The 27,063-nt window shown below is 44.9% G+C and overlaps 1 protein-coding gene across 3 annotated transcripts in view; it reads right to left on the bottom strand.

The window, feature by feature from the left end:
* Window positions 1-10,116: 10,116 nt before the first annotated feature.
* The window catches only part of ADD2 (adducin 2), a 111,837-nt gene continuing 94,890 nt past the window's right edge, over window positions 10,117-27,063 (bottom strand). For 2 of the 3 annotated variants that reach the window (XM_054475753.2, XM_063648594.1), the window contains exons 15-16: window positions 26,219-26,347; window positions 10,117-17,061 (exon numbers count right to left, since the gene is read on the bottom strand). In XM_054475753.2, the coding sequence (XP_054331728.1) occupies window positions 16,751-17,061; window positions 26,219-26,347 (440 nt within the window). In that variant the 3' untranslated portion in view covers window positions 10,117-16,750. Of the gene's footprint in view, window positions 17,062-26,218; window positions 26,348-26,581; window positions 26,689-27,063 lie in introns of all 3 variants that reach the window. The other variant, XM_063648595.1, reaches the window with a different exon arrangement.

Genomic DNA, 27,063 nt, shown 5'->3' with positions numbered 1-27,063 from the left:
TGTGCCTCAGAGGGCCCTGCCTGACCTTTCCTTTGGCCATGCCTTTCATGAGAGTGGAGTGAGCGGGGCCAAGGAGACATGCTCACCTGGTGCTACACTGTGCCCTGGTGATCTAGGACCCCAAATTCCCTGCCCAAACAGCTGCAGCCTACTTCTAGGGTCCACACAGATTCTTCCAAGAGTTCATTTTCCCAGGGACTCACAGGGTGTCCAGAAAGCAGCCATTTGCCTGGGGGTATGGATGAAGCCTGGGCATGCGCTCTGGGTGTCCACATGTGTGCTCACTAGGCCACCTGTGTCATGGGATGGACACAGCATTGGGAACAGAAGGATAATGGTCCTCTCCCCACACTGCCATTTTCCTCTGGGGAGCTCCAGCAAGTCTGAACCCTACATTTGAACCTAGCTTTCTAGCTCATGATGAATTTGTAAAAGTAGGAGGATATAATATATTTAACTTAAAATGTTTAGCTTGATGTAAAACTCTTCGATGTTTAGAGTATTGACTCTCCAATGATATGCAAACCCTGCACTGCCAGAGGTTCAGAGCAGTTGTGTTGGTCAGAAATGATCTTTGCTGTATGCTGAGATTGCACAAAGCAAAGACCCACCTCTAGAGAAGCACTCCTGTTCCTAACTCTGAAGTCAGGATATTTTGAACAGGTAAAACAATGTAAACTGAGATAATCAATTTTATTTTAGAATGATGCCAATGATGTGAGTGTGGCTATGTGTGTGCGCATGCATATTTGGATGTGTGCAGTTGTGTGTCTATGTGTGTGTGTGTGTGTGCACATGTGTTTGTGTGTATGTGCATGCACTAGTTTTAAAAATAGTAGAAACCAATGTCTAGAGGTCTGAATCAGTGGAAAATGTTATGGTGTCCCCACTGAAAAATTCAAAATTAAAATAATCTTAAATCATCAAAAATTATTCCCCTAGATTCTGATTTTTTTCCATATTGATTATTTCCCTGTTTTGCAGATGAGAAAACTGTGGCTTGGAGACGTTAACTGACTTACCCAAGGGCACAGAGCTCATGAACCGGAATCAGGGTTCACGCCAAACAATGTGGCTCTGGGGCCCCGGGCTCCTGTACACTGTTCTGCATGATCTCTTGGCCTGGAGAACAGACCCAGGTGGACTGGGGCCATCACTGTGGATGTCCAAAAGATGAAGACTTCTTAGGAAGTTGGGCAGCGAGCACTAGATATTATTAATAGATGTCAGTAGCTGCTCAGACATAGTAATCAAATGAATTCTAAGGTCTTGAATGTAAGGAGACTCACCACTTATCCTTCATCCCGTTGCTGGTGACAAGAAGAGAACAAGGTTTGTGATGGTACTGCTGGGGGCTGCCTGTCAGAAAAAGGAAGGCATCCTGCTTGGACCGGTTTCTGCAGAGGAAGGAGAGAAAGGAAACGTCGTCCCCTGGTGGGCATCATTGGTAGCGGCAGTAGGAAGCCGACCGGCATTAGGTATGAGGAGGATGTTAAGGCAAGGAGGTTTCTCGAGTCCTGGTGAATGATCATGTTGTAACTATCCCATGGACATTTAAAAGGAATGTGCATTCTGCTTAAAGGATATATATGCGTCTATTAAATCAAGATGTTTTTATTGTTACATTCTTCAAATCCTCTATATTCATATGCAAATCCATGCATATGAAAATATATGAATATATAGTCTAAATTCACATATATAGTCGATATTCATATATGTATATATTTCTTGTGTCAGTCACGAGGGGCAGAGAGACATGTTAAAATCTCCTGGCTATAATTTTTATTTGTCTGTTTTCCTTCATACACTGCTATGGTTTGAATATCCCTTCCAAAACTCATGTTGAAATTTAATTGCCATTGTAACAGTACTAAGAGGTGGAATCTTTAAGAGATAATTAGGCCATGAGGACTCCACTGTCTCGAATGGATTAGTGTTGCTATCATGGGAATAGTTTCGCTATAAAAGGGTGAAGAAAGACCCCCTTTTCTCTCTCACCCTCTCTTGCCCTTCTATCTTCTGCCATGGGATGACACAGAAAGAAGGCTTCACCAAACGCTGGTGCCTTGATCTTGGACTTCCCCACTTCCAGACATGACAGAAATAAATCTGTGTTCATTATAAATGACCCAGTCTCAGGTAATCTGTTTAGCAGAAAAAACAGACTAAGATTCCCCCAGCTGTTTTTGCTTTAGATATTTAAATACATTCAAATATGGTGTTACTATTTGCAGTGTACAATATGTTACTCAACATAAAAAAAAGTTTTCTACTGTGATGTCTTCACTGTGGATTGGGCTTTTTGTGTAAACCAGGCCCCTAAACCTTTGACCCTGTCCTGTTCTTCCTTCCGTTACATTTGCTTAATTGTTTCTTTGCACATTCATTCCTTTATCATTTACATTTCTGCTATTTGATATGTATCTTTTGTACAGCAGACAATGGATTTCATTTTTTGACCCAATCTGCAACCCTCCCTTAAAAGTTATAATAGTTTAGTCCATTCATATTTATGCTGAAAACATATATTTAGTCATCCTTTTTTTTTTTTTTTTTTGAGACGGAGTTTCGCTCTTGTGCAATGCCACTATCTTGGCTCACTGCAAACTCTGCCTTCCCAGGTTCAAGTGATTCTCCTGCCTCAGCCTCCAGAGTAGCTGGGATTACAGAAGCATACCACCACACCTGGCTAATTTTGTATTTTTAGTACAGATGGGGGTTTCATCATGTTGGTGAGGCTGGTCTCGAACTCCTGACCTCAAGTGATCCTCCTGCCTTGGCCTCCCAAAGTGCTGGGATTACAGGTGTGAGCCACCATGCTGGGCCTAGTCATGCTTCTATTTGGTGTTCTGCTTTTCATTTTTAAAATGTTCCCTTGCTTTTTCCCCCTTTTTTCTGACTTTTTGTGTATAAATTAATTTTTAAGAGCTTTATAGAGGTACAGTTGACATGCAATAAGTAGCACATATTTATGTATATCAATGTATATAACAATTTCTGATATATGTGTACACCCATGACACTATCACCACAGGTAACGCACACCTCCATCACCCCCAAAGGCTTCCCTGTGCCCCTTAGTAATCCCTCCGCCCCATATGACACCCACCCCTATCATTGCTGATCTATTTCCTGTCACTCTAGATTAGTCTACATTTTCTAGGATTTTATGTAAATGGAATCATACAGTATATACTTCTCTTTGGCTTCTCTCTCTCTGAGCATTATTATTTTGAGATTCATCTATATTGTAGTGTGCATCAAGAATGTATTCCTTTTATTGTGGAGTGTTATTCCAATATATAGGTATATCACAGTTTATTCACCAGTTGATGGGAATTTGGGTCACTTCAAGTTTTTAGCTATTACAAATAAAACTGCTATGAACATTTGTGCACAAGTCTTTGTATGAACATATGCTTTTATTTCCCTTGAGCAAACACCTACAAGTGGAATGGCTAGATCATTTAGTAGATATAGGCTTAGTTTTTTTTAAGAAACTGGTAAACTGTTTTTCAAACTTGTACTGTCACATTACCATCAGCAGTGTATGAGACTTCCAGTTTCCCCACATCCTTGCCAACACTTAGTATAGTCTTTGCTCTTAAGTTTAGCCATTTTAATGGGTGGGTAGTGGTATCCCATGTGGCTTTCATTTTCATTTGATAATCCCTTCGTGTGCTTATTTGCTATTCAACTGTCTTCTTTAGTAAAGTGTATATTAAAATCTTTTGCCATTTTAATTGGGTTTTATTGTGATATCATTGAGTATCCCATGTTAAGAGTTTATTATACATTCTGGATACAAGTTCTTTATCAGATATATGCTTTGCAAATATTTTCTCCCAGTCTGAAATATTCAGCCCAAAATATTAATAGTGCTGAGTATGAAAAACTTTGCTGTAACTGTTTTATAATTTTACTGACAATTTTAGGGTTTATAGGATTTAGATCTTTAACTTATCACAACATACCTTCTTCACCTTCAACTGGTATTACTTCATGTATAGCAGAAGAACATTGCAGTAGTATATTTCAATTTCCCTCTCCCAATATTTGTGCTATTGTTGTCAGACATTTTGTTTTTACAAGTTATAAACCCCATGCCACAATGTAATTTTTGTTTATACAGTCAGTTGTCCTTTAAAGAAATTTAGAGTGGGCACGGTGGCTCACACCTGTAACCCCAGCACTTTGGGAGGCCAAGGTGGGAGGATCACTTGAGCCCAGGAGTTCAAAACCAGCTTGGGCAACATAGTAGGATGCTGTCTTTACAAAAAAATACAAAAATTAGCCAGGTGTGGTGGTGTGCACCTGTAGTCCCATCTACTTAGGAGGCTGAGGTGGAAGGATCGCTTGAGTCCTGGAGGTTGAGGCTGCAGTGAGTCATGATGGCGCTACTGCATTCCAGCCTGGGTGACAGAGTGAGACTCTGTCAAAAAAAAAAAAAAAAAAAAAAAAGAAAGAAGAAAGAAGGAAAGAAAGAAAGAAAAGAAAGAAAAGAAAAAAGAAAAAAAGGAGAGAGAAATTTAAATAACCCCAAATCTTACATCTGTCCTCCTGTAGTTACCATTTCTGGTGTTCTTCCTCCTTTGTGCAGATTCACATTTCCATTGGATATTTTCCTTCTACATGAAGAACATTAAGATTTATTGAAGGTGCTGCTTCTGATGATGGATTTTTTTTTCAGCTTTTGTAAATCTGAAAAAGTATTTCATCTTCACTTTTTTGTTGTTGTTGAAAGCCCAGCTGTGTAATCATCTTCACTTTTGAAAGAGATTTGTACTGGGCACGGAATTCTACATTGACAGTTTCTTGTTCAGTACTTTAAAGGTGTTATTTTATTGTCTTCTCACTTGCACTGTTTTTGAGAAGAAATCTGCTTGTATCTTTGTATTTGTTTCTCTGTGCATAGTTTTTTTCTTTTGGTTTCTTTTGACATTTTCTCATTATCACCAGTTTTGAGTAATTTGTTAATGATGTGCCTTGGTGTGATTATCTTCACGTTTCTTGTGCTTGGGTTCATTGAGCTTCCTGGATGTGTAGATTTATAGTTTTAATGAAATTTGGGGAAATGTTGGCCATTATTTCTTCAATTTATTTTTCTGCCTTCTTCTCTCTTTCAGAAACTGAAAGCACACATATATTATGTTGCTTGAAATTGTCCAAGAACTCACTGATGCTCTGCTAATTTTTAAAAATTCTCTTTCTCTCCGTGTTTCATTTTGGATAGTTTCTATTGCTATGTCTTCAAGTTCACCAACCTTTTCTTCTGCGATGTCTAATCTGCTGTTAATTCCATTGAGTGTATTTTTCATCTCACACATTGTAGTTTTCATCTCCAGAAGTTTGATTTGTGTTTTTTTAATATCTTCCATGTCTCTACTTAACTTTTTGGACATATGGAATACAGCTATAATAATATGTCTGCCAAATCCAACATCTGAATTAGTTCTCGGACAGCTTTGATTGATATATATATATATATATTTTGTCTTCATTGTTAGTCACATTTTCCTGTCTCTTTGCAAGTCTGGTAATCTCTTGTTAGATACCGAATGTTGTACATTTTTCTTGTTGGGTGCTACGTGTTTCTGTATTCTTGTCAATAATCTTGACCTTAGTTCTGGCATGCAGTTATTTAGAAACAGTTTGATCCTTTTGGGTCTTGTGTTTAAGATTTGCTAGACAGGACCAGAGCAGTCTTTATTCTAGTGCTAATTATTTCCCACTACTTAGGCAAGACAGAGTTCTCTCAAGTGTACTCCATCCAATGACCCACGAATCATGAAGTTTTTTAGTCAGCCTGGAAGGGACAGACACTATTCCTGACCCCACGGTGGTACTGGGCACTGTTACTTCTAATCCTTTGGGTAGGCTGTTCTTTTTGTTTTGGTTTTTAGTCTTGGGTAGTTTCCTCACATACATATACTGATTGGTATTCGTCTGAATACTCAGAGGGGCACATCTGCATCTATGTACAGTCTTTCCCTTCTGCTACCCTATCCTGCAAACTCTAGCTAGCTTCTTCTCCCAGGACTCTCAGCTCCATCTGCTTAACTGAGTTTGCCAGGCTCTGCCTGGATTCACCTTTCCTGCGCCATGGCCTAGAAATTCTATTAAGGCAGTAAGCTGGGACAATCATAGATAGGGGTCACTTCATGGATTTCTCAACTCTCCAGCATCATTGTTCTTTACTGCTGGATGTGAAGTGGTTTGAAGACCATTGTTTCATATATTTTATTCATTTTTTGGTTATTGTAGGCAGGATGGTAAATTTAGTCCATTACTCCATCTTAGCTGAATTCCTATTGTTATTTTTCTCTTTAGTGATTTGGAAGATATAGAGCCTTTTAATAAAGATTATCTTTTAAATTCTTATAAACCATCTCTAAGTTCAAAATTGCTGTGGACTGAATGTTTATGCCTCCAAATTCATATGTTGAAATCCTAATACCCAATGTGGTTGTATTAGGAGGTAGGACCTCCTAATTTTGGAGGAAGTTAAATTATGAGCATGGAGCCCTCAAGAATGGGATTAGTGCCTTACAAAAGATGGTGAGAACTCTCTCACTATCTTTCCACTATGTGGAGATACAAGGAGAAACCAGTAATCTACAGCCTGGAAAATGGCCCTCACTAGACCCCAACCACGCTGACATCCTGATCTTGGACTTTGAGTCTCCAGAACTGTAAAAAATAAATGTTTGGTGTCTGACCCACCCCATCCCTGGCCATTTGTTATAGCAGCCTGAACTAATACAACAATTTTATATGTAATTGAGCCAATATTCTTCCAACAATTTAAAAAATAATTAAATCTCTTTTGCCAATAATGAGCAACTTAGCATGTTTAACTCCCTGCTGCTCCAAATTATTATTTATAATACACATATATTCTAATAACTACTTTTTAAACATTTGCATTGAGTTGGTTAAATTAATGAAAAATTAGACTTAGCAATACATTTATTTGGTTTCATTGCTTGCTACCTTATTCTAGTCACATGTCTTTCTCCTTCTTGAGTTATTCACTTATATACATTTTCCAATCCACTGGACACGATTGCCTAATTTTTTTCAAGGGGTGGGCTTGGGATCCTTCCATATTTAGAAACGTCTTTATGTTCTCATCTATGATAAATAACATTCGGCCTGCTATTGATGGCTTATGCCTCGTATGTACATATGGCACTGTTTTTCATCACTCAAAAAAATATGTTTCTTGACTTAAAGTGCTCCCTTTTCATAACTGGCTGAACTTTTTGATAAATGGTATATTAATAGAGATTTCCTTAACCTTTCTCCTGCTTCTTGCAGTAACTCAGTGGCATTCAGGACAATGTGTTCTAGTTTCTCAGCTTGGTCTTCTTTTAAGCTACTAAATTGTGCTGTGATTTTTCTCCATGCTTACTCTTAACACGGTGAGATCTCTATCCAGATTAGAGTTGGCTCCTGCCAGAGATGTGCATCCCCCTGTGCAAAGGCACAAATGAAGAGAAAAGGAATATTTTCTATTTCTTATGGTTACATTTTGCCAGATTTGAGATCTAGTTATCTGGGTGGCAGTGGTAGAATCCACAATAACTTGGCTGAAAGTTTCTTTTTTCATGTTTATCCAGGTAGCCACTATTAGAGGGGCCACGGCGCCCTTCCTTGATCCTATCTGGATTCTGGTGCTTCACATCCCTGACTCTTCCTCACTTCCTCGTTACTTAGATCTTGCAAATAGGGTCCTGGCAGTGTGAACCCCAGCACTTTGCTCATTGTTCTTGAAACCAGGAGGGGCCTCCACCACATTTTCCTGACGATCTCTGCCACCCTCACTGCTCCCTCTGAGTAGGAGCTGTCTCAGCTGTGGGTCCTTCCCACTTCTCCAGCCTGACTTTCCTTTCACATGTAGTGAATTGCGGGTTTCACTTCCTGCAGTTTCAGTTACCTATAGCCAACCAGGGTCCAAGAAAATTAAATGGAAAATTCCAGAAGTAAACAATTCATAAGCTTTTGTTGTGGTGGTTGTTTTTGAGATGGAGTCTCACTCTGTCACCCAGGCTGGTGTGCAGTGGCGCAATCTCAGCTCACTGCAACCTCTGCCTTCCAGGTTCAAGCAATTCTTCTGCCTCAGCCTCCCAAGTAACCTCCTGAGACTACAGGCGCCCGTCACCACACCTGGCTAATTTTTGTACTTTTAGTAGAGATGGGGTTTCACCATATTGGTCAGGCTGGTCTCGAACTCCAGACCTCAGGTGATCCACTCACCTCGGCCTCCCAAAGTGCTGGGATTACAGGCATGAGCCACCGCACCTTAAATTGTGTGTTTGTTCTGAGTAGTGTGCTGCAATCTCTCATCATCCCACTTTGTTCAGTGCTATCTACCTGGGAGCACAAATAACCCTTTGTCAGTGTATTCACGCTGTCTACACTACCTGCCCGTTAGTCACTCAGTAGTCGTCTTGATTATCAGATTGGCTGTATCACCATGTGTGTGTTAAAGTAATGCTTATTGTACTTTTAGTACAGCACATTGTTATAATAGTTCTAATTTATTATTGTGAATCTCTTACTGTTCCAAATTTATAAACTTTCTCAGAGGTATATATGTATAGGAAAAATCATAGTGTGTCTAGGGGTCAGTGCTATTTAAGGTTTCAGGCACCCATGGGGGGTCTTGGAAAGTATCCCCAGCAGATAAGGGGGTACTGCTATATATGTGCTGGAGAAATTTCTTAATATTTCTAGCAGATAGAGGGCACTCTGCTCCTACATTAGTTTCCCTTTAGTCATAGTGCAAACTTAGGAAGAGTTCAGCTTGTGGGTTTGCGTGACAATCTTTTTTTTTTGAGAAAGAGTTTCGCTCTTGTTGCCCAGGCTGGAGTGCAATGGCACGATCTTGGCTCACCGCAACCTCCGCCTCCTGGGTTCAAGCAATTCTCCTGCCTCAGCCTCCCAAGTAGCTGGGATTACAGGCGCCCGCCACCACAGCTGGCAAATTTTCTATTTTAAGTAGAGATGGGTTTCTCCATGTTGGTCAGGCTGGTCTCGGCATGACAATCTTAAACTGTAGCAAGCTTTATAAAGTGGTGTCAGCAGACTGACTATTGTCCTTGACCTGATCGATGCACACAGGGGTGAGAGCACACAGAAGTCATATTCCTTACAGGTGGATTCCTGGGTGACTGATGGCTTTGGGGCACCCGAGGGGCTGGGTTCCTTGTTTCCAAGTTTACAGGAGCTGTGGAAACTTCAGGATACCTGGATGCAAGAGGAGGAAGAGGGGCTCTACCCTTGGACACAGGCAGTCTGTGGAAAGCAGTCCTGCCCAGAACAGTGGGCCTGAGAGTAATGACGGGGACTGCTCTTGTGCTCAGGGCACCTGGCAGTGAGCAGCAGTGGAAAGAGCCAAGGCTTGGTTACCTACAAGACCTTAGCTGAACTTGGGCTTCACCACATATTAACCTGTGGCCCAAGAAAAGTCTCCTTACTTCATCTGTAAAGTAAGTAGTAATAACAGAATCACCCTCTGGGTTTTATGGGGGCTCAGTGGGTGCGATGCATGAGATACTTAAACAACACCTGCCACATATGTGTGGATGCTCAAGGAATACTGAGCTTCCACAGTAGTTTTTGAATAAAGAGGAGCCAAAGGCTCTGTTTCCTCTTTTCTCTCTTCCTTCCTCCCCACCTAGTCTACCCATTCCCCTTTCACCCTTTGGGTTGACTTCTTAGCCCTCCCCAAGATTCTCACTCTGGCCTGACACCCTTTTCCATTCCAGCCTATAGATCTGCTGCTGCTGCTGCCCTGCAGGGCCGTCCACATGTGTGTTTGTGCAATGCTCCTCCCCTATCCCAAGCCACCTAAACTGAGCTTCCTCCACAGAGCTGTTTCAAATCCACATGGCCATTTCCTTTTCAGGGGAGTCTAGTATTTTATAACCACCCTTCCCAAATCAGAACACAAGTAGACACATGTTCAGCTTTCCACCTGTGAGAAATGGCCTCAAGGGTACAATTTTCTTGCATGGTCCATGTTTCCACAGGGCCCCCTTTCTGACTTCTCCCCTGGGAGCCAGGAGAGCTGAGGAGCCGACAGAGATGGGGCACACACACTGGGAAGCCAAGCACGTTAGATTTACTAGGGTCATATCTGCAGGTGAGGTAACAGCACACACATACAGAAATTCACGGGCAGAGATGCCACCCCAGCATCACCGTCAGACACCAAAGCAGCAGGAGGGCTCAGGAAGTGGCTTTGGAAAGTTCTCGTGAAAATCAAAGGGCAGCTTTGGTGCTCAGAGATTCAAACAGAAAACTATACAAAACCAACGCATAAATATATATATATTATATGTGTATATATATAAAATTGCAAAATAAAAGCCCAAGAAACTAACCACCAATCTGCACGTCAGTGGCTCAAAAAGTGTTAGCATAGAGAAAGGAAAAACCATTTGTGGGGGTGATGCATACTCCAGGGGGCCGGCATTTCAGTAGCAGAAAGAGTATTTACATGGAACCCCTATTTGAAACCTCACAATACTAGGAAAAGCCAAACACAGACAATGTATGTACAAGGGAAGACAGTAAGTACTCTTGCGTAACGATTGTCAGACACAGACATTTCACTGAAACCATCCATAGCTTTAGAGAACACTGCACTCTATCTAGACTGGGTTCCTGCTAGCCTGCACCCCAGCCAGGCGATCTCAGGCTCTGGACCGTATGTTCTCCCCCACCTGGCCTCTTCCTGGAGAGGGCAAACACTAGGATGTTGGTTGCAGCATAAATTGCAGGAATTTATAGGTGGGGCAGTCCTTGGGTATCAATCAATCACCCACAAAGCAGGACCAACAGGTGTGAGGTGGAGTGGAAGTGCGGGGGTGGGGTTCCCTGAAATATATTCCCATTTTATAATGTGTTTCAAGTGTGGCCCCTCTGCTCTTGGTCCAATTGCCATCCTCCTTCTGATTCACTTTAAAAGGGGAGATCTGGCCTTTGGGTTTTTAAACATTATACAAGATAATTTGCTGGGGGAGAGAAGAGTTTAGGGTCTTTCTACAGTTATTCTCCCACCTCCATCAAACTCTTACATTTTCTTTAAACTACCTAGAGATAAGCAATTTGCCGATCACAGCTGGCCTCAGTTCGGGACACAGTGGGCGAAAAGAGGAGCCCAGGACCCGACTTGACTAGAAAACTGCCAGTGCTTTTTCACGCTGAGCCTCGGACTCCAGCTCTGCCTGAACCCCTTCCCTGCATCAATAGTGATCCTTTCTCCCCCATCTGCAGGCCCCAATTTCCCGTAGCAATGACCCAGCTTTTGGGAAAATCTAGAAGGTAAGTGGCACCAAACAGCAATATAGCCAAACCTAATATCATCTAAGTATGAACCAATGCGACCTATTGTTTCTGTATATGTAAGAACACTCCCAGCTGGAGATTCTTCCTAATTGTTCCCAAGACGAAAAGCCTACATTCTCAAGGGAATTGTCTCTATAAAAATGATGAAAGGTGTTCTCCACTAAAGGACACCCCACTTAAGTCCCCACACTGCTTCCTGGTGAGCGTGGCTGCTCACTGTGAGAGGCAAAGGGATGTTGGGCATGTCTTGGTGACTGAGCTCTACGTGTGGTTTCTCATTTATGACAGAAAGTGTGCCACATCTGAATAGGTTGGTTAGACGCAGCTTCTGGAAGTAATTACACTATGTATGCTTTCTTATGTTATGGTGCAAGTGGAAATGTGCACAGATAACCAATGTGCACATTTCATGAGTTTAGAGTCATTACAGGCCTCTTACTTCTTGCATTAAACTATCCCTTTCAGAACAGATGTGAAACAGATGATAGGTTGCCCCACTGGCTTTTAAATTGTAGGGTGCCCTGTCCTTTCTGTGGGAGTGGAGAGCTTAAATTTAGCCTCTCTCATTTCTTTTCAGACTCTTTGAGTGCTAAGGTCTTAGAGAGTTCAACTGAGCTCAAGTGATGAGAGAGAATATAAAAAGACCTGTTTCCTCTATGCTCAGAGTTAACTGCAACTGTGCCAACCAACTCTAGGGCTTCTGCTGACCTGCATGTGTAAAATGAGTAAGGGGTAGATGTTCTCTCATTTGTTCAGTAGTCAAGAACTGGTTACCCTTGACCCAAAACTAGAACATAAAATTCACACATAAGAAAAAACATGTCAACTGGCACAGTGGCTCATGCCTGTAATCCCAGCACTTTAGGAAGCCAAGGCAGGTGGATCACGAGGTCAGGAGTTCAAGACCAGCCTGGCCAGCATAGTGAAACCCCGTCTCTACTAAAAATACAAAAGTTAGCTGGGTGTGGTGGTGGGCTCCTGTAATTCCAGCTACTTGGGAGGCTGAGACAGAAGAATCGCTTGAAAAACCGGGAGGCAGAGGTTACAGTGAGCTGAGATTGCGCCACTGCACTCCAGCCTGGGCAACAAAGAGCAAAGCTCCGTCTCAAAAAAAAAAAAAAAAAGAAAGAAAGAAAATAAAAAGAAAAAACATGTCATGCAGACCTATGGGTAGGCTGTGTGTCTATCCTCTACATACCTTCATGGAAAAATTGAAAATTATTTTTAGACTTTCAGAGGCGAATCATGCTGTTGGGCAAATGGTTCTTTCAAATCCATGGCAATCAAAGAAGTGGATTTATAGCATTTTCCCCCACACTGGCAGTAGCCCTGCTACAACAGTGCCAAACATCTGAATGACTGTCTTGCCATGTCACCATGAGCAAGTGACGGTATCATCCACAGGGAATGGGATTCAAGTTCAGTCTACATGGATCAGTGGCAGAGGGCAGTGCTTTACAGTGGGGTTCTTACTGTAAGAACTTACTGCTCTTCATCCAATTTCCCCCAAGTCCTTTAAAAAGAACTTATCTGTTCACAGAGGAAGAACCCTGTTTTAGTTATAGGAGAGTGGAGGGGGTCAACTGGCCAAAGTAGGACAGTTACTTGGGTTGCATGCAGGCCAGGAGGCTCTTAGGGAGTCCAGATTTGGGCTAGAAGGTGCCTCTTTCTGCAGTTTGGGGGGAAGATCACATGGTATGGATGGTTCTCTCACACCACTGTTGGGTGCAGCCAACACTGCGCAGGGAGTCGTTGGAGCCAAGCCTGTCTCTGTGAAACCACTAATCCTTCTTGTCCTCTCTCCTCCTGCCTGCCTTCTGATGGAAATAAGCTCAGAAACCTCTCCACTTCCCAGCTTAGCCAGCCACAGAGCAGCACATTGATTAAAATGTTACCCTTTTCTCTGGCACATCCAAGCACAGTGGCTCAACCAGACATGAACCTACTGCCCACCAAATCTGAGCTCTTGAATACATATTTTCTCCAGTCAGATATTGGTCAAAGTTTTCAGCCAACTTTTATCCAGAGCCAAAGAAAATGGCCTTTCCTTTCTAATAGCCTGTAGATTTGTTTGGACCACATGTCTGTTTCTGTAGTATTTGGTGCATGTCCTCAAGCCTGGAGCTAAGTGTGCCACATTCTATGCAAGGGAAGAAGAAATGGCAGGACGGCTGGACACCTCTCCCAGCAATTCTACACCAAGACAAAATAAAACTGGAAACATTAGCTCTTTGAATGCTCCCCTCTCCTTGTTGAAAATCTCTCTTAAGGTGCTTTATCCAAAGACTTTTATGGAAATAAATTCTGTGTTGGAAACTCACTATTTGCTGTAGAGGAAACATCGTGTAAAGCAGGCCATCAACTATGTTTTAGTACTGACATTTCAAAAAGGCCTCATAGCTCCCATGCCACCATCCCATGCCCATCCAGTCCACAGTCTCCATTCAGCCACCAAAGGGATTTTCCTAAAATGCAATTCTGATCATGATTCTATCCTGATTTAAAGGCTTCAGTGGCTCCAAACCCCTTCCATGACAAGTCTAGCTCCTCCACACTTCCTACCAGTTTCCTTAGGATTCAGCCCTGCCTACCTATGAAGGGACCCCTCAACCCCCGAGCTTCCACATCATGCTCTGGCAATGCCACATTGCTCAGTGGAACCCATCATGGCGTTTCATGCGTCCACACCTTTGCACACATTCTTCCCTCATCATGGCATGCCCTGCCAATCCTTTCATTCTACGGGCAAATTACTCTTTGTTTTAAAACCCTAACAGCCATTGCTTTTCTCAGGGTTTCTCTGGTCCCCAAGATAGTTAATTGTTGCTTCCTTATGCCACTTTGGTACCCTTGCCTGTTTTGCAATTTGTCTATACATCTCCTATGCTCATGAACTTCTTGAGGGCAGGAACTATGCCTATCCTCATGCCTGGTCCTTGGCCCAAGCTCAATGCATGTTTTTGGAATGCATGAGGAATGAACCATTCCTCATGGTTCATCTATCAATAGAAAGTGGGCCCATGGCATAAATTCCAGGAATAATGCTGCAGCAAGACTCCACCCAATGAGACCTAAGTGAGGCCTCATTGTCAAGGGAATAGAGTGTGTTGAATGCAGAGGCTATCAACATCACCCCCGAAGTAGAACAACTCGCACACAAAAGGCTGCATCAGAGGTCGTGTTCACCATTCTCACAACAGTGTTTGCCACTTATTATTCTAGTCATAATGATGGTTCTCTTTCAATGTCAGCATAATGCCTAGTGCTCAGTGGATCCTTAACAAATGCCATGAAAGGATAAATGAATAAATATGAAATCTACTTTTTAAAAGAAGGCATCAAGGGATTGGCTTTTAAAGGCATTTCCCATATGACAGATTTTTCTGAGGCATCAGTGGGTTGTCCCTCCTAAAATTTGACCCAATCAGGAAGTAGAACAGAGATGGAGCCTGGGGTAGCAGTTAGAAATCTGCACTAGAGAGACACAGTGTCGGGTTTACCTTGATCCTAAGTCAGTTTCCTTCCTTCTCAAGAAATAACCAACTATGGATGGTATTTCCTGCCCCAAACAGAAGGCTCTTGCCTCTCCTTTGTCAGAGGTACACAGAAGCATCACCACAGTCCACATTGACCAGGAACTTCAGGTGCACTGATGAGGATGAGCACAGGGAGTTCCCTACCTTTGCTTCAAGTGCTAACATTATGCAATGGAGACCAGTCATAGAGACAAGTCCTGGATGAAAACCACCACCCCTGGGGATTAAAGTTGTCTGTTCACCATAGCTGTTAAGAGCAAGGGCTCTGGACTCAGATTGACCTGGATTCAAATCCAGGATCCAGATATTTCTAGCCAAGTCAGCTGGGACAAGTCAATTATCTTTTTAGGGGGTTAATTTCCTCACCCACAGAATGGGAATGATCTTACCCCCCTCAAAGGATTACTGTGAGGGTTAAAGAACGTAATGTATGTGAAGCCTGCACAGTGTCTATAGATAGTAAGTGCTCAAAAGTGGAAAACTATGATTAAGAAATTTCAAAAATATTTTCACAATAGTCAGATCAAAAGGAAAAATATTCTTTCACGACACTGTGCTTTCAAGAGAATGGATTGTCTAATTTATAGGAGCCAACAATGCTCATTAATCAATGCCCCACAGAAGAACACGAGAAGACAGTGTTGGCATTTAAAACAATAACTGTGGCCATTACCAGGCCCCAGGATGGACAGATAGGGATGGGGACAGGAACACCCAGCATTTCTCTGAGAGCTGGTGCAAGAGGATTAATCCTGAAGGGCTCATTTCTGATTCTCCTCTGCTGGACCAAGAGTGACTCAGAGTTGGAACCTCAGAGGGTACAAATCAAGGTGCCAAGAGTAAGATGCCAGTTCGGTCTGTAAGCAAGTGTTTCTGGGGGTGAGGGAAGGTCAGGGGACACCTGACTACTGGACAGGAGTGAGGCAGGTACAGTGCATTGCTCCAGGTGTCATGCAAAGCTAGAAAGTCATAGCATTCTCTCTGTTGTTTTGATCCTCCTTATACAACCCAAAGCCAAGAGAGGATTTCAACTTCCCCAAATTTCTGCCCTGAGCATTAAACAACTTTTTCCTATGCTAAATTTGGTTTTAGTTTTGAAGTGCCTGAGATGCACAATTCAAAGGGGTCAAGTTCCTGGCCTCTTACATTGATGAAACCATCCCCAGTCCTCAGCTTACATGGCTTGCCCTTATGCCTGCCACCTCTTATAGCTCTTCCATCCATCATTCAAGAGGTTCCATGAAGAAAGCTCAGGGTTAATGTTTGGGAAAGTACAAGCTAAGCCATCAGCCCTTGGGAACAAAGATTACTTTCTGTTGGAGAGGTCAATTTGGCTGGTTACTTTAAGCAGCAGGGCAGGGACCCAAAGTGGAAAAGAGAAGAGATTTTTAAATGTAGAGATAGCTCCATCCTCAGGAGATTGGATTCCTGGGAAGAAATGGACCTTACTCAGGGGAAGCCTTGACCTCTGATTTAGTCTGAGCCTGTGAGAGCTCACGGCCCATTTCTAGCCTTCTTGCCCTAGGCTCAGATTGGTGGGCAGCATCCAAACAAAGGCAGCCCACAACTAGGCAGTGTTGTGTAGTGGAAGGAGCCCTGGACTGGAAGTCAGGAGAACTGAATTCAAGTGCAGGCTCTGCCGCTAACTAGCTGTGTGACCTTGGGAAGTCACCTGATTTCTCTTGGGCAACCGTAAAACGAAGCGTTGGTCGGGTGATCTCTAAGTTCCCCTTCCGAGTGTGGTCCAGGGTCCTACTCTATCCCTCCTTAGCCCTGTGCTTGCAGGGACAGAGATGGGAGAAGGGAAGGGGAGGAGAGAGAGGAGGCAGGAGGGAGCCCAAGGGTGTCATGAATCAGGACTCCACTTTCTCCTTCTTTTTGCTCTTTTTCAGGAAGGAGGGGGTTCGGAATTTCTTTTTCTTCTTTGAGGGAGACTTGGAAGGTGAGCCCTCTGGGGACATGGGGCCGCTGGTGACCGACTCGGTTTTGTCCTTAGAAGTATCAACATCCGTGTCAGCACTGGTGGTCATCTGGCTCAGGCCTTTGCTGAGGATTTCCTCTGCCGTCTGCTCCTCCTCCCTCCCGTTGACCACCACCCCTTCCGGCTGGGTTGTTTCGGGCTCTGTGGTGGCGGCTTTGCTTGTTTCTGTCTTCTTAGTACCTTCTAGAAAAAGATCAAAAGATATGACCTGTAAGATTTCATTCAGGTGACAGCTTCCACCTGGGGCTAACAGAACCATTTCTAGGGAATTCTATAAAATCAATCCAGAGCGAGGGGAGGGCCAGCCTGATGTTGAGGGATGGCTACCAGAGACAGATGGAAGGACTGGGTTCTGATCTGCACCCCCTTCCATGTGGCCTGTCCTGGGAACACCCCCTTGCAGGCCGGCAACTCTGGGTTCTTGTCTATGAATTTAGATGGATATTAATGTCTGAAGTGGCAGGGGGCCAGGCTGGGGTCCAGCTCAGAGTTTTTCTAGGCAAGAAAGAAGAAACAGACACAGAGAAAGGAAAAGGCGTGAGGTGTACAGCTTGGTGAAGACATGTAAGAATTGCTGTAACCAGTTTAGTTTCACCAATAAAAATATGGAAATTACGTGTTCTCAAACCCATTTCATTTTCTACACCAGTGAGGAACTCCAAGAAATATGGAGAATATCTTCCCAGTAGGCAGACAGAGAGTGGAATTCCTTATGTAACATGGACCCCATATTTCCAAGACATGTTAGTCAAAAGAGGAAGACCCCTGGTCAGCCCTTTCTAGCAGCCACTGGGGCCCCCAGGTCTTTATTCCACCTGGGAATCCGTTGGGATCGCTGGCATGTTCAAGGCCAGAGTTACTCAGGCCCCAGAAACCAAACCCTCCTGCCACCCTTTCTCCCCCTCCCCACTCTCACTCAACCTTGCTTCCACGCAACCTTTCAGATGCCTCGATGGGGTGAGAGTCAGAGAGATTGTAAAACCAGACTGAAAAGTAGAAAGCAAGGTAAATATCATCTGATGCCTCTCCTCCCCACTGCACAGTTAAGAAGGCTGAGGAACACAGTATCATGGTGGGCAGACCTCGGCTTACCAAATTCCGGTTCAGCTTCTTCTCACCACGAGAACTGAAAGGAGTGTGTGTGGGTGAGCATGTGTGAGTGTGTTCAAGTGTGTGTGTGTGCAAGTGTGTGTGTGAGTGTGTGTGTGTGAGGGTGTGTGAGAGTGTGCAAGTGTGTGTGTGTGTGAGTGGGCAGGTTGTGTGGGGTGTGAGTGTGTAAGTTTGAGTATGCAAGTGAGATTGTTTGCCATGAGTGTGTGTGTGAGCATGTGTGTGATGTGTGTGGTGTGAGCATGTGCGAACCAGTGTGTGTGACAGTGAGTGGTATATGGGTGTGGGAGTGAGCGTTTACAAATGTGTGTGTGCAAGTGTGTGAGTGCACATGAGCATATGCGAGGGTGTGAATGTGTGCAAGTGTGTGACACACCTGTGTGGTGTGTGTGATGGGCACATATGAATGCAGTGTGTGTGTGTTGCCACATCACAAGAAGGAACCCGGCGTGCTGGGGTGTGTGGAATCGTGGGTGATGTGGAAGGTATAGTCAGTCTTACAGAGGGAGTGAGTGAAGAACTCAGTTTTAGGAAAAGCCTGGGGTCTTAACAGGGGTGAAGTTTGGGGAAGTGCACGGTTACATGGAGGATGGGACAGAGTGGGGTAACTTGTGGACAGTTAGAGTGGACTAGTGAACTACCTGGGCCAGATCTCCCTGTAACAAATTCTTTGTAACTCCTGACACTGCTGGGCAAGTCAAAGTGCCCCCTCAGACCACTGTGGAGCATCAGCTCCCTCTTGGTATCAAAGACTTTGGCCACTGCTCCCAGTCTTCCCACTGCCCAGCCCATGTACTATCATCTTCATCCAGCATCCCCTCCCGTCCTGCCACGTAATCCTGTGGCCATCACTTAGCAGTACTCTTGAGTGCCATAAACCAGGCTGGATACAACCATCTCTCTGTCCACTCTCCTATTGCCACTTTGCCTGCTTTTTGCCATACCAAGCTGCTGGTCCTGGACCTCTCACTGTCATCCCAGCCCATTCCCCTCTGGAAGGCCCTTCTCTCTCCTCTGTGTCCCCAGCCTTCACTCCATATAATGAATCACCTTGAGTGTTACTTCTTCCTTCAAGTCTCTCCTGATCCTCATTCCCACTTCCAGGTAGTTTATCACTCCTTCCTTTCTGCCTCTGCTATCTAAACTGTCATCATAGCATCTGCAAAACAATCACACTTGTTTTTTTGTTTTTTGTTTTTTTTCCGAGACAGTCTTGCTCTGTCGCTCAGAGCTGGAGTGCAATGGCGGAATCTCGGCTCACTGCAATCTCTGCCTCCCAGGTTCAAGCAATTCTCCTGCCTCAGCCTCCCAAGTAGCTGGGATTACAGGTGCCTGCCACCTCGCCCAGATAATTTTTGTATTTTTAGTAGAGATGGGGTTTCACCATGTTGGCCAGGATGGTCTCGAACTCCTGACCTCGTGATCCGCCCACCTCGGCTTCCCAAAGTGCTGGGATTACAGGTGTGAGCCACCGCATCCAGCCCACACTTGTTTTTTATGCCTATCTCCTCCCCCTTCTACACTGAAATGAATTAGGGCAAAATTGTGTCTAATGACCTATGTCACTAGCTCACAGAAGGCACTCAGAAAAGGTCTGTGGAATCCATGAATGGTTGAAGGCATGAGCAAATAAATGAATATGTGAATGGATTTATTCTAACCAAGCCAATATCATCACCTAATCTTTTCTTATCTATCCCAGCCTGAGCCTTCTAAGCCGAACTGGATCCACTCATGTAAATGAAAACCAGCCCTGAGTGCTGGCCTTTGTCTCCCGTACCTATGCCCTGGTCTTCCCTCTCATCTTCCTGGGCTCTCCATGGCTCTGCAACTTCAAACTAGACCCTCACTGTAGGGCCTTCACTTGGATGACACATTAGGATGCATTTCTCAAGATTGACCCTTGGCACTGTCCTCTAAGATGGTTGGGGCACTTGCCTTCTAGCTCCTTGAAGACAACTATGGATAAGAGGGGCTCCCACTTTCTGTCCAAGTGTCATTTCCTGCCTGGTGGCAATGAGTATCCTCACTCCAATGGCCTCCTTCAACCATGCCCCTCATTCATGTCCCTTTGCCCATACCTGCCCTGCTGTCAACCTAAGCAACAGTCTCAGCCCCTGGTGTGTGTCTGGTTTAGGAGAGCAACACTCAAGGTTCTTCTCACCATGTAGAAAGTGGGGGCCACAGATGGTGCATCTGCCATGATTCAGAGAGGTTCCACATCATGAATTGTTTGAGGAGTCATAGCAAATGGAAAATGGGGCTTGGAGGAGCCAGGTTCCTAACTAAGGTCACCGCTCCCTCAACTATAGAGTCAGAGACCACTGGAGGGTTCCACTGGCCAAGAGAAGGGACAGGGCTCCAGAAATCAACATATGTTAGGCCCCTGGAAAGTAGTGAGGACAGGCTCTGATAGGATAGACCCTTCCTCTGTCAACAGGTTGAAGACCAGGCTGGGAGAGGCCCCAGGAACTAGGGTCAGATGGGAACTCACCTTCTAGCCTCTTCTAAGAAGAACCTCTGACTTTCTCTCCTGAATGGGGGGAACCTGGAGCTCTGGGAATAGGGGATATTGTGGGGGTGAGTAGAGTGGGGCAGAAGCTGGAAAATGGGGGCTCTGTCCAAGGATGGTGACCGGAAAGCTGGGGACAGACAGGAGGCATTGGGAGAACAGGTGACGGGAACAAGACTGGACTCTGAAGTCAGGGCCCCATCCAGACCCTGTGGGTTGGGAGACAAAGGACTAAAAGGCTTCTAGAGGCTGGAGGAGGAGGGGGGCTTCTGCGGGAGGCACAGAGCTGGTTTGGACACTCTGCCTTTCCAACTTGATTTCTCACTAGCCCACAGCCTCCAACCACTGGCTGTCTCTTGGCCACCAATGAACATGCGGTGGTTAATTTTAATGTGTCAACTTGACTGGGTAAGGGATGCCCAGATAGTTGATAAAACAATATTTCTGGGTGTGTCTGTGAGGGTGTTTCCAGAAGAGATTAGCTTTTTGGTGGGGGGAAGGAATTTCACTCTTGTCACCCAGGCTGGAGTACAATGGTGCAATAACTTACTGCAACCTCCACCTCCTGAGTTCAAGTGATTCTCCTGCCTCAGCCTCCCGAGTAGCTGGGATTACAGGTGTACGTGACCACGCCCAGCAAATTTTTGTATTTTTAGTAGAGACAGGGTTTCACCATATTGGCCAGGCTGGTCTCAAACTCCCGACCTCAGGCGATCCACCAGCCTCAGCCTCCCAAAGCGCTGGGATTACAGGTGTGAGCCACCATGCCTGTCCAGGATTAGCATTTGAATCAGTAGTCTGAATATAGAAGATCTGCCCTCACCAACATGGTTGGACACCATCCAATCTGTTTAGAGCCCTCTCACATAGAACAAAAAGGTGGAGGAAGGGCAAATTCTCTCTGTTCTTGAGCCGGGACACCCATCTTCTCCTGCCCTGAAGCTTAGAGCTCCTGGTTCTCAGGTCTCAGACCCAGACTGAGTTACACCAGTGGCTTTCCTGTTCTAGAGCCTGGAGACAACATACTCTTCAGCCTCTGTAATCACATGAGGCAATTCCCCTAGGAAGTCTCCTCTTATCTCTCTATATATCCCCTTGGTTCTGTTTCTCTGGAGAACTCTAATACAGTCCCCTTCTAGGAATGCCAGCTCCCCCAGCTTCCTAGGCACCACCCCTGCACAGCCCATTCCACTCCTGTCTGCTGCTCCAAGCATGTACCTATCCAAGGTCTGGCTCAAGCCACACTGCATCTGGACAGCATCCCCTGACATTGGACAATGAGCTCACCTTCCTGTAAACCCACTGCTCACATATTCATTTTACACTTGCATGTGTCATTTATCTTTTTTTCTTTTGAGAGTCTATTCATCACCCAAGTACACTGTTCATGACAGAAACTCTTTTACATCTCTAACAATCATCAAGCAGCTCAGTGACAACATGTTCAAGCCATGTTTACTGCTGCTGATGTTTGCCAAGTGAGGTCAGATGAAGGCTCAACAGAGGATGCCTTGTGTCAGCTCAGCAGCTGGGCTCTTCTGTGGCCGTGCACTGAGGTAAAGACATGGAGAAGGAATATGGACCTTGCGTAATTGAAGGAGCAAGGCTGCCTTTCCTTCTCTGGCCTGCTGACATCTCAGGCTCAAACACATGACCTCTTGCCTCAAGCCCTCCAGCTTTGAGAAGCCCTCTCTTTGCAGCAGGGAAGACACTAGTGGAGGGCCTAGAAACAGGATTTGCTGACACACTTCTGAACACAAGATCAATCAGATGGATCCTGACCTATATTCCAAATGCAAGGAGAGTTGGTCACTGCCATGTACTGCTTTTATTTCCCTGTTGAAAAGGCAGTGCCACACCATTGCATAGAGAGGTCACAGAGAGATTCATTAAAGACCTTGAAAAAAAAAAACATGTCCTATGTTGACACAAAGGCTGGGTGCTCATGCAGCAACAGTCAAGAAGGCCCACTGGTGCTCAAAGAACAGAGCAGAGGGGAAGAAGAGCAACAAGCTGAGATGCCCATGGCTGACCATTGAGCTGGATGCTGGTCATGCAGAGAGGTTTGCAACAGAGTTTATGTCTGGGTTTAAATTCTCAAACATCCGTGTCTGAAAGAATCACCGAGAGGGCTTGTGAAAATGCAGCTTCTTAGTGTTGTCCTCACAATAAACTGAAACAGAAGGTGGGCCAAGAAATAGATATTTTTAACAAGTCCCCAGGTAATTCTGATACAAAAGGCCCATTAGCCACACACTGAGAAACATAAGTTTAGAATGCTATGCTTTATCTGACTTTTACTTACCCCCAAAAACTGAGAGTACCACTGATAAAAAAGAAAGTAGAGCGTCTCATAAATGGATGCAGTGGACTCTGTGACTCCCATCCACTCACCACAGCTGGGATACAAATGTTCCTCTAAGTACCCAAATGTACTTTCAGTATCTGGTAGAGCTTGTGTGCAAATATGATCCCAATGAGCTATCCCTCTGGGTATCCACACTGAATCTGGGCTGGCCCTGTGGCTGGCAAAACCAACAGAATGAAGTGGAAGTGCCACAGAGCAGGCCTCAGGCCAAAGACTTAAGAAAGCCTAGCAACTTCTATTTTCACAGTTTTGGGAGCCTTATACCACCATGTATAAAGTCCAACAACCCTGATGGAAAACATGTAGACAGGCCACATGGGTGGGCCCTGAGACCACACAGAGGGAGAGAGAGACAGAGAGACAGACAGACAGACAGACAGACAAACACTCAGCCATCTCAGTGTCCCTGAGCCCAGCCTTCTAGCTGCCCCTGCTAAGGTACCAGGCATGTCAGTGCACCATCTTGGAAGTTCCAGCTTAGTCAAGCTCCCTACTGACTGGAGCCCTCTGCAGATATCACATCAATCAGAAATCATCCAGCTAAGCCCCATCAACCCCAGTCAACCCACAAAAGAACTAATTTCCATAATACTAGTTCTTATTCTATACCATGACTTAAATCAAATATTATTGCTGCATCACAAACCACCCTAAAACTTAGTGGCTTAAAACATCAAGTGCTATATTAGCTCTTACAATTTGGAGAACATGGTAGATAAAAAGGACTAACTTATGTAAAGCATATTACAAAGTGCTTTTATATTCAGTAGCTCATTTTATCCTGACAACATGCTGTGGGTTAGGAAAGGCAAAGATTCATGTTATTCCCATCCAGCAGTGTTTTTAAATGACTTATTTGAGATGGCTAGATTAGTTAGTGGCAGAGCTGATCATGTGATGTCAAATACAGGGCTATTTCTTTGCCGGTGTAGCCAGTTGCCCTGAGGGTTCAGCAGAGGATAAGGTGAGCTGGGACAAGGGCCTGACAGGAGCTAAAGAGAAGGTGATAGCACAGATGGCCAGAGGCAAAGGCTCTCTCTGATGGCCAGCCTTCAGAGAGGCTGACGGGGTAGGAGTCAGGTAGACAGATGAGGAGTGACACTGAGGTGACTCAGCATAAGAGGATTTGAGGTTATGGTGGCAAATGGTTGGAAAAAGCCATCCCTGATCTGATGGGTGGGCTAGATGTGAAAGAGCAGAGACTTGCATGGTGGGTCAGTTCTGTCTGCCCAGGAGCTGGGCAAGCCTGTGAGCAGCCTGGCCAAGGCTTCACACCGGGCTCCCCACCCAACTACAGCTTGTGTCCTCGTCATGCAGGGTCTGCTCCAAGGTGCCATGCTCCCTAGCTCTGTCTGTTACAAGAAGTGGGTTACGGGAAGTGTCTTCAAGACAACTCTTCTAACTCAACAGTGAGCCCCTCCAGGGGAAGAATGAAGAATCCTGCTATAGAGTGTAAAATGTCAGGCAGTGGGTAAACAGGTATCCCATCCATTACACGCCCCTCCTGGCCCTTGTCTCACTCCTCCATGAGCCTCCTCTCCAGCCCTGGATTTCCTTCCTGCAGCTGGAGCACATGTCCTGAAGACCCTAGCAGACCAGGCCCTCTGTGCATCCTTATAAGGCAGTTCAGGCTCTAGCCCAAAACCTAGATGAGGCCACAGGTTCCTTCAAGGTGCCTGTGCATTAGGAAGAGGGGTAGGAGTGAGCGCCTGAGAGCCATAAGCACTCTACCACCGGGAGTGCCCGAGAGTTGGCCCTACTGCCTGCAAACTCTTCGGAGCTTGTTGCTTCTGGGCGTGTGTTTGTGTATGTGTGTGGCCTATGTGTGTATATCCACATCTCGTGTAGAGAAGCCTAATCCATGCATAGTGCATGTGGAATTGGCCATGAATTTTACAGCCAGGAAACTTCCCAAAGGCAGAGTTGTGAGTCGCAAAAGAAAAATGTGGGGAGAAATCTATTTCTTTGGAAAAAAAAATCCTCCCTCCCCCATTGCAAGGGTTGCAGTGAGTTAGTAAACAGCCTCTCTATACTTACTACAAAGACAAGTATTCAGAATCGGAGGAAACTCCTTTGATGAAGGCACAAATGGGAAGAGAAAGGAAGACATTGTGGAGACAGGTTGACAACACCACGGTGAGACACAATGAACACAACAGTCGGGGTACATACGCTTGGGGCTCTGGCCTCAAGCAGACGGGTTTCCTCTGGCAACGCTGGGCCTGCACATGAGGCAATAGTTTGCTTGTGGAGGGAGCTCAGGGTTGGGGGATTCTATCAGAATCCTCATGTGTGGCCGTTCTACCCCAGAGGGAAAAGATTCCAGTAGGCCACCAGATTGCTGCTCTGTGGATAGTAGGACGGCTCTGTCTGGTGGGGGTCTCCAGGGGACCTGGGATGGAGTGTTCATGCCCTGGAGTGATTCCAGGAGCTCAGTAAAGATGCTTTTATGATTTAGGTGGCCAGGAACTATAATTCTTATCCACTTTATGTATACTATTAACCATAACCGTAATTGCATCTTAAATTATTGAAGTCCTGCTTTTACTCTTTCAAAGTTTGTTTTCACCTACACTTCCCTTATACATGTATAAAAAGGTACTATATTAGTAGCCCCATCTGACAGTCAACAAAACTGAGGCTCAGAGATGCTGATTTGCTAAAATTAGCAGTTATTACTAGTTAGCAGTTCAGTTGGGCCTCGAACTCAGTTCTTTAAGCTAGTATCTCTCTATTGAAGCTGTTTTCAACCTGGGACCACACTTTAGATTCCCCTGGAGAGATGTGAAAACTCCAGGCTGTACTCCTCAACCCACCTGACTCCAGACTTTTCTGAGTTTTCCTTAACTCAGAAAAGCTGGGGGTGGGATCCAAGAATCAAGACTGTTAAAGCTCCGCAGGTGATTCCAATGTGCAGTTAAGGTTGAGTATGACATCACTACCCTCACCTGGGAAATTCAGCATCTCAGGCCACTTCCCAGACTTAATAAGTAGAATCTTCATTTTCACAAGATCCCCAGGTGGTACCTATACACGTTAAGGTCTGAGAAAGGGGCTAGTGCATCTGGAAAGGCCTAACAGCCCCGGCCATGTCTGAGTTGGGGCAAGGAGCCGGGGGCCAGCCAGTAACTTATTCTTCATTGCTTATACTGGGTTTAAGCTGCAAGGTGTAGTGTTACAGCTTGTGAGTGAAACAACATGAAAGTTGATAACCCCTATTTCTGATTCCCTAGAAATAGCTGAGGGGAAAGATTTTCAGATTAGGGGTAACACGAGTGGAAGGCAGGGCACCTTCCCAGCCTGCAGATGCACCCCTCTCACTCCCTCCCAGCCTGCTCAGCTGGACTCACCCTCTAAAGACTTGGAAGGAGAGACTAAAGGGCTCTTTGTCTCTGCCTCCTTCGCTGGGCTCTGCACTGGAGAAGCAGGTGCAGACTTTGCAGGTGAGCCAGGCTCTTCTGGGGCAGTTTCTTTCTCTCCTGAAAAAACAGAAAAACACCTCAGGATAGAGGTCAAATAGAGAAGAAATGGGCAGGGAAATAAAGCCTTCTAAAAATTACTTTTTTCTATTTGGTCATCAATCCTCCTGGCTGATAATGAACCTTCTGGCTGAAGTTAGCTCCTCCCCCTGACCTTTTTAGATTTCTGCTACTTCCCTGGGAAGGCCAATGGGAGAGGGTGGAGTCATGTTTCCTTCATCAAAACACACCTACCAATATATTACTCCAGATGTGGAGGGCAGCACTGCAGAACTTGCATACGGCCGGACCAGAGCCTGGCTCTCGTTCCTGTCCTGTCTCTGAAGAGAACCAGCCAGGAGCTTTGTGTCGTGAGCACAGAGCACATCAACAGGTAAGAGGTGGACCCACAACCACCAACTCCCCTTATTTTATTTTTTGCTGACTCCCCTTAAAAACACCCATGATTTCTTTGCATGTAACTATTGTTTAATTCATCAAATTTACATTTTCTGTCCAAACAATCCCTATGGATAAAAAGCGCCATGTTCCTCTATTTGCTTTTCAATTGGTACATTAGAGCTCCAAGCAAGCCAGCAAGGGTTTTTTGGTTTTTGTTGTTGTTGTTTGAGACGGAGTCTCCCTCTGTCACCCAGGCTGGAGTGCAGTGGTGTGATCTCAGCTCACTGTAACCTCCACCTTCTGGGTTCAAGCAATTCTCCTGCCACAGCCTCCTG

Source organism: Pongo pygmaeus, chromosome 12, assembly GCF_028885625.2.
Source record: "Pongo pygmaeus isolate AG05252 chromosome 12, NHGRI_mPonPyg2-v2.0_pri, whole genome shotgun sequence".
Taxonomy (NCBI): Eukaryota; Metazoa; Chordata; class Mammalia; order Primates; family Hominidae; genus Pongo; species Pongo pygmaeus.
This window is presented reverse-complemented; position numbering and strand designations above follow the sequence as displayed.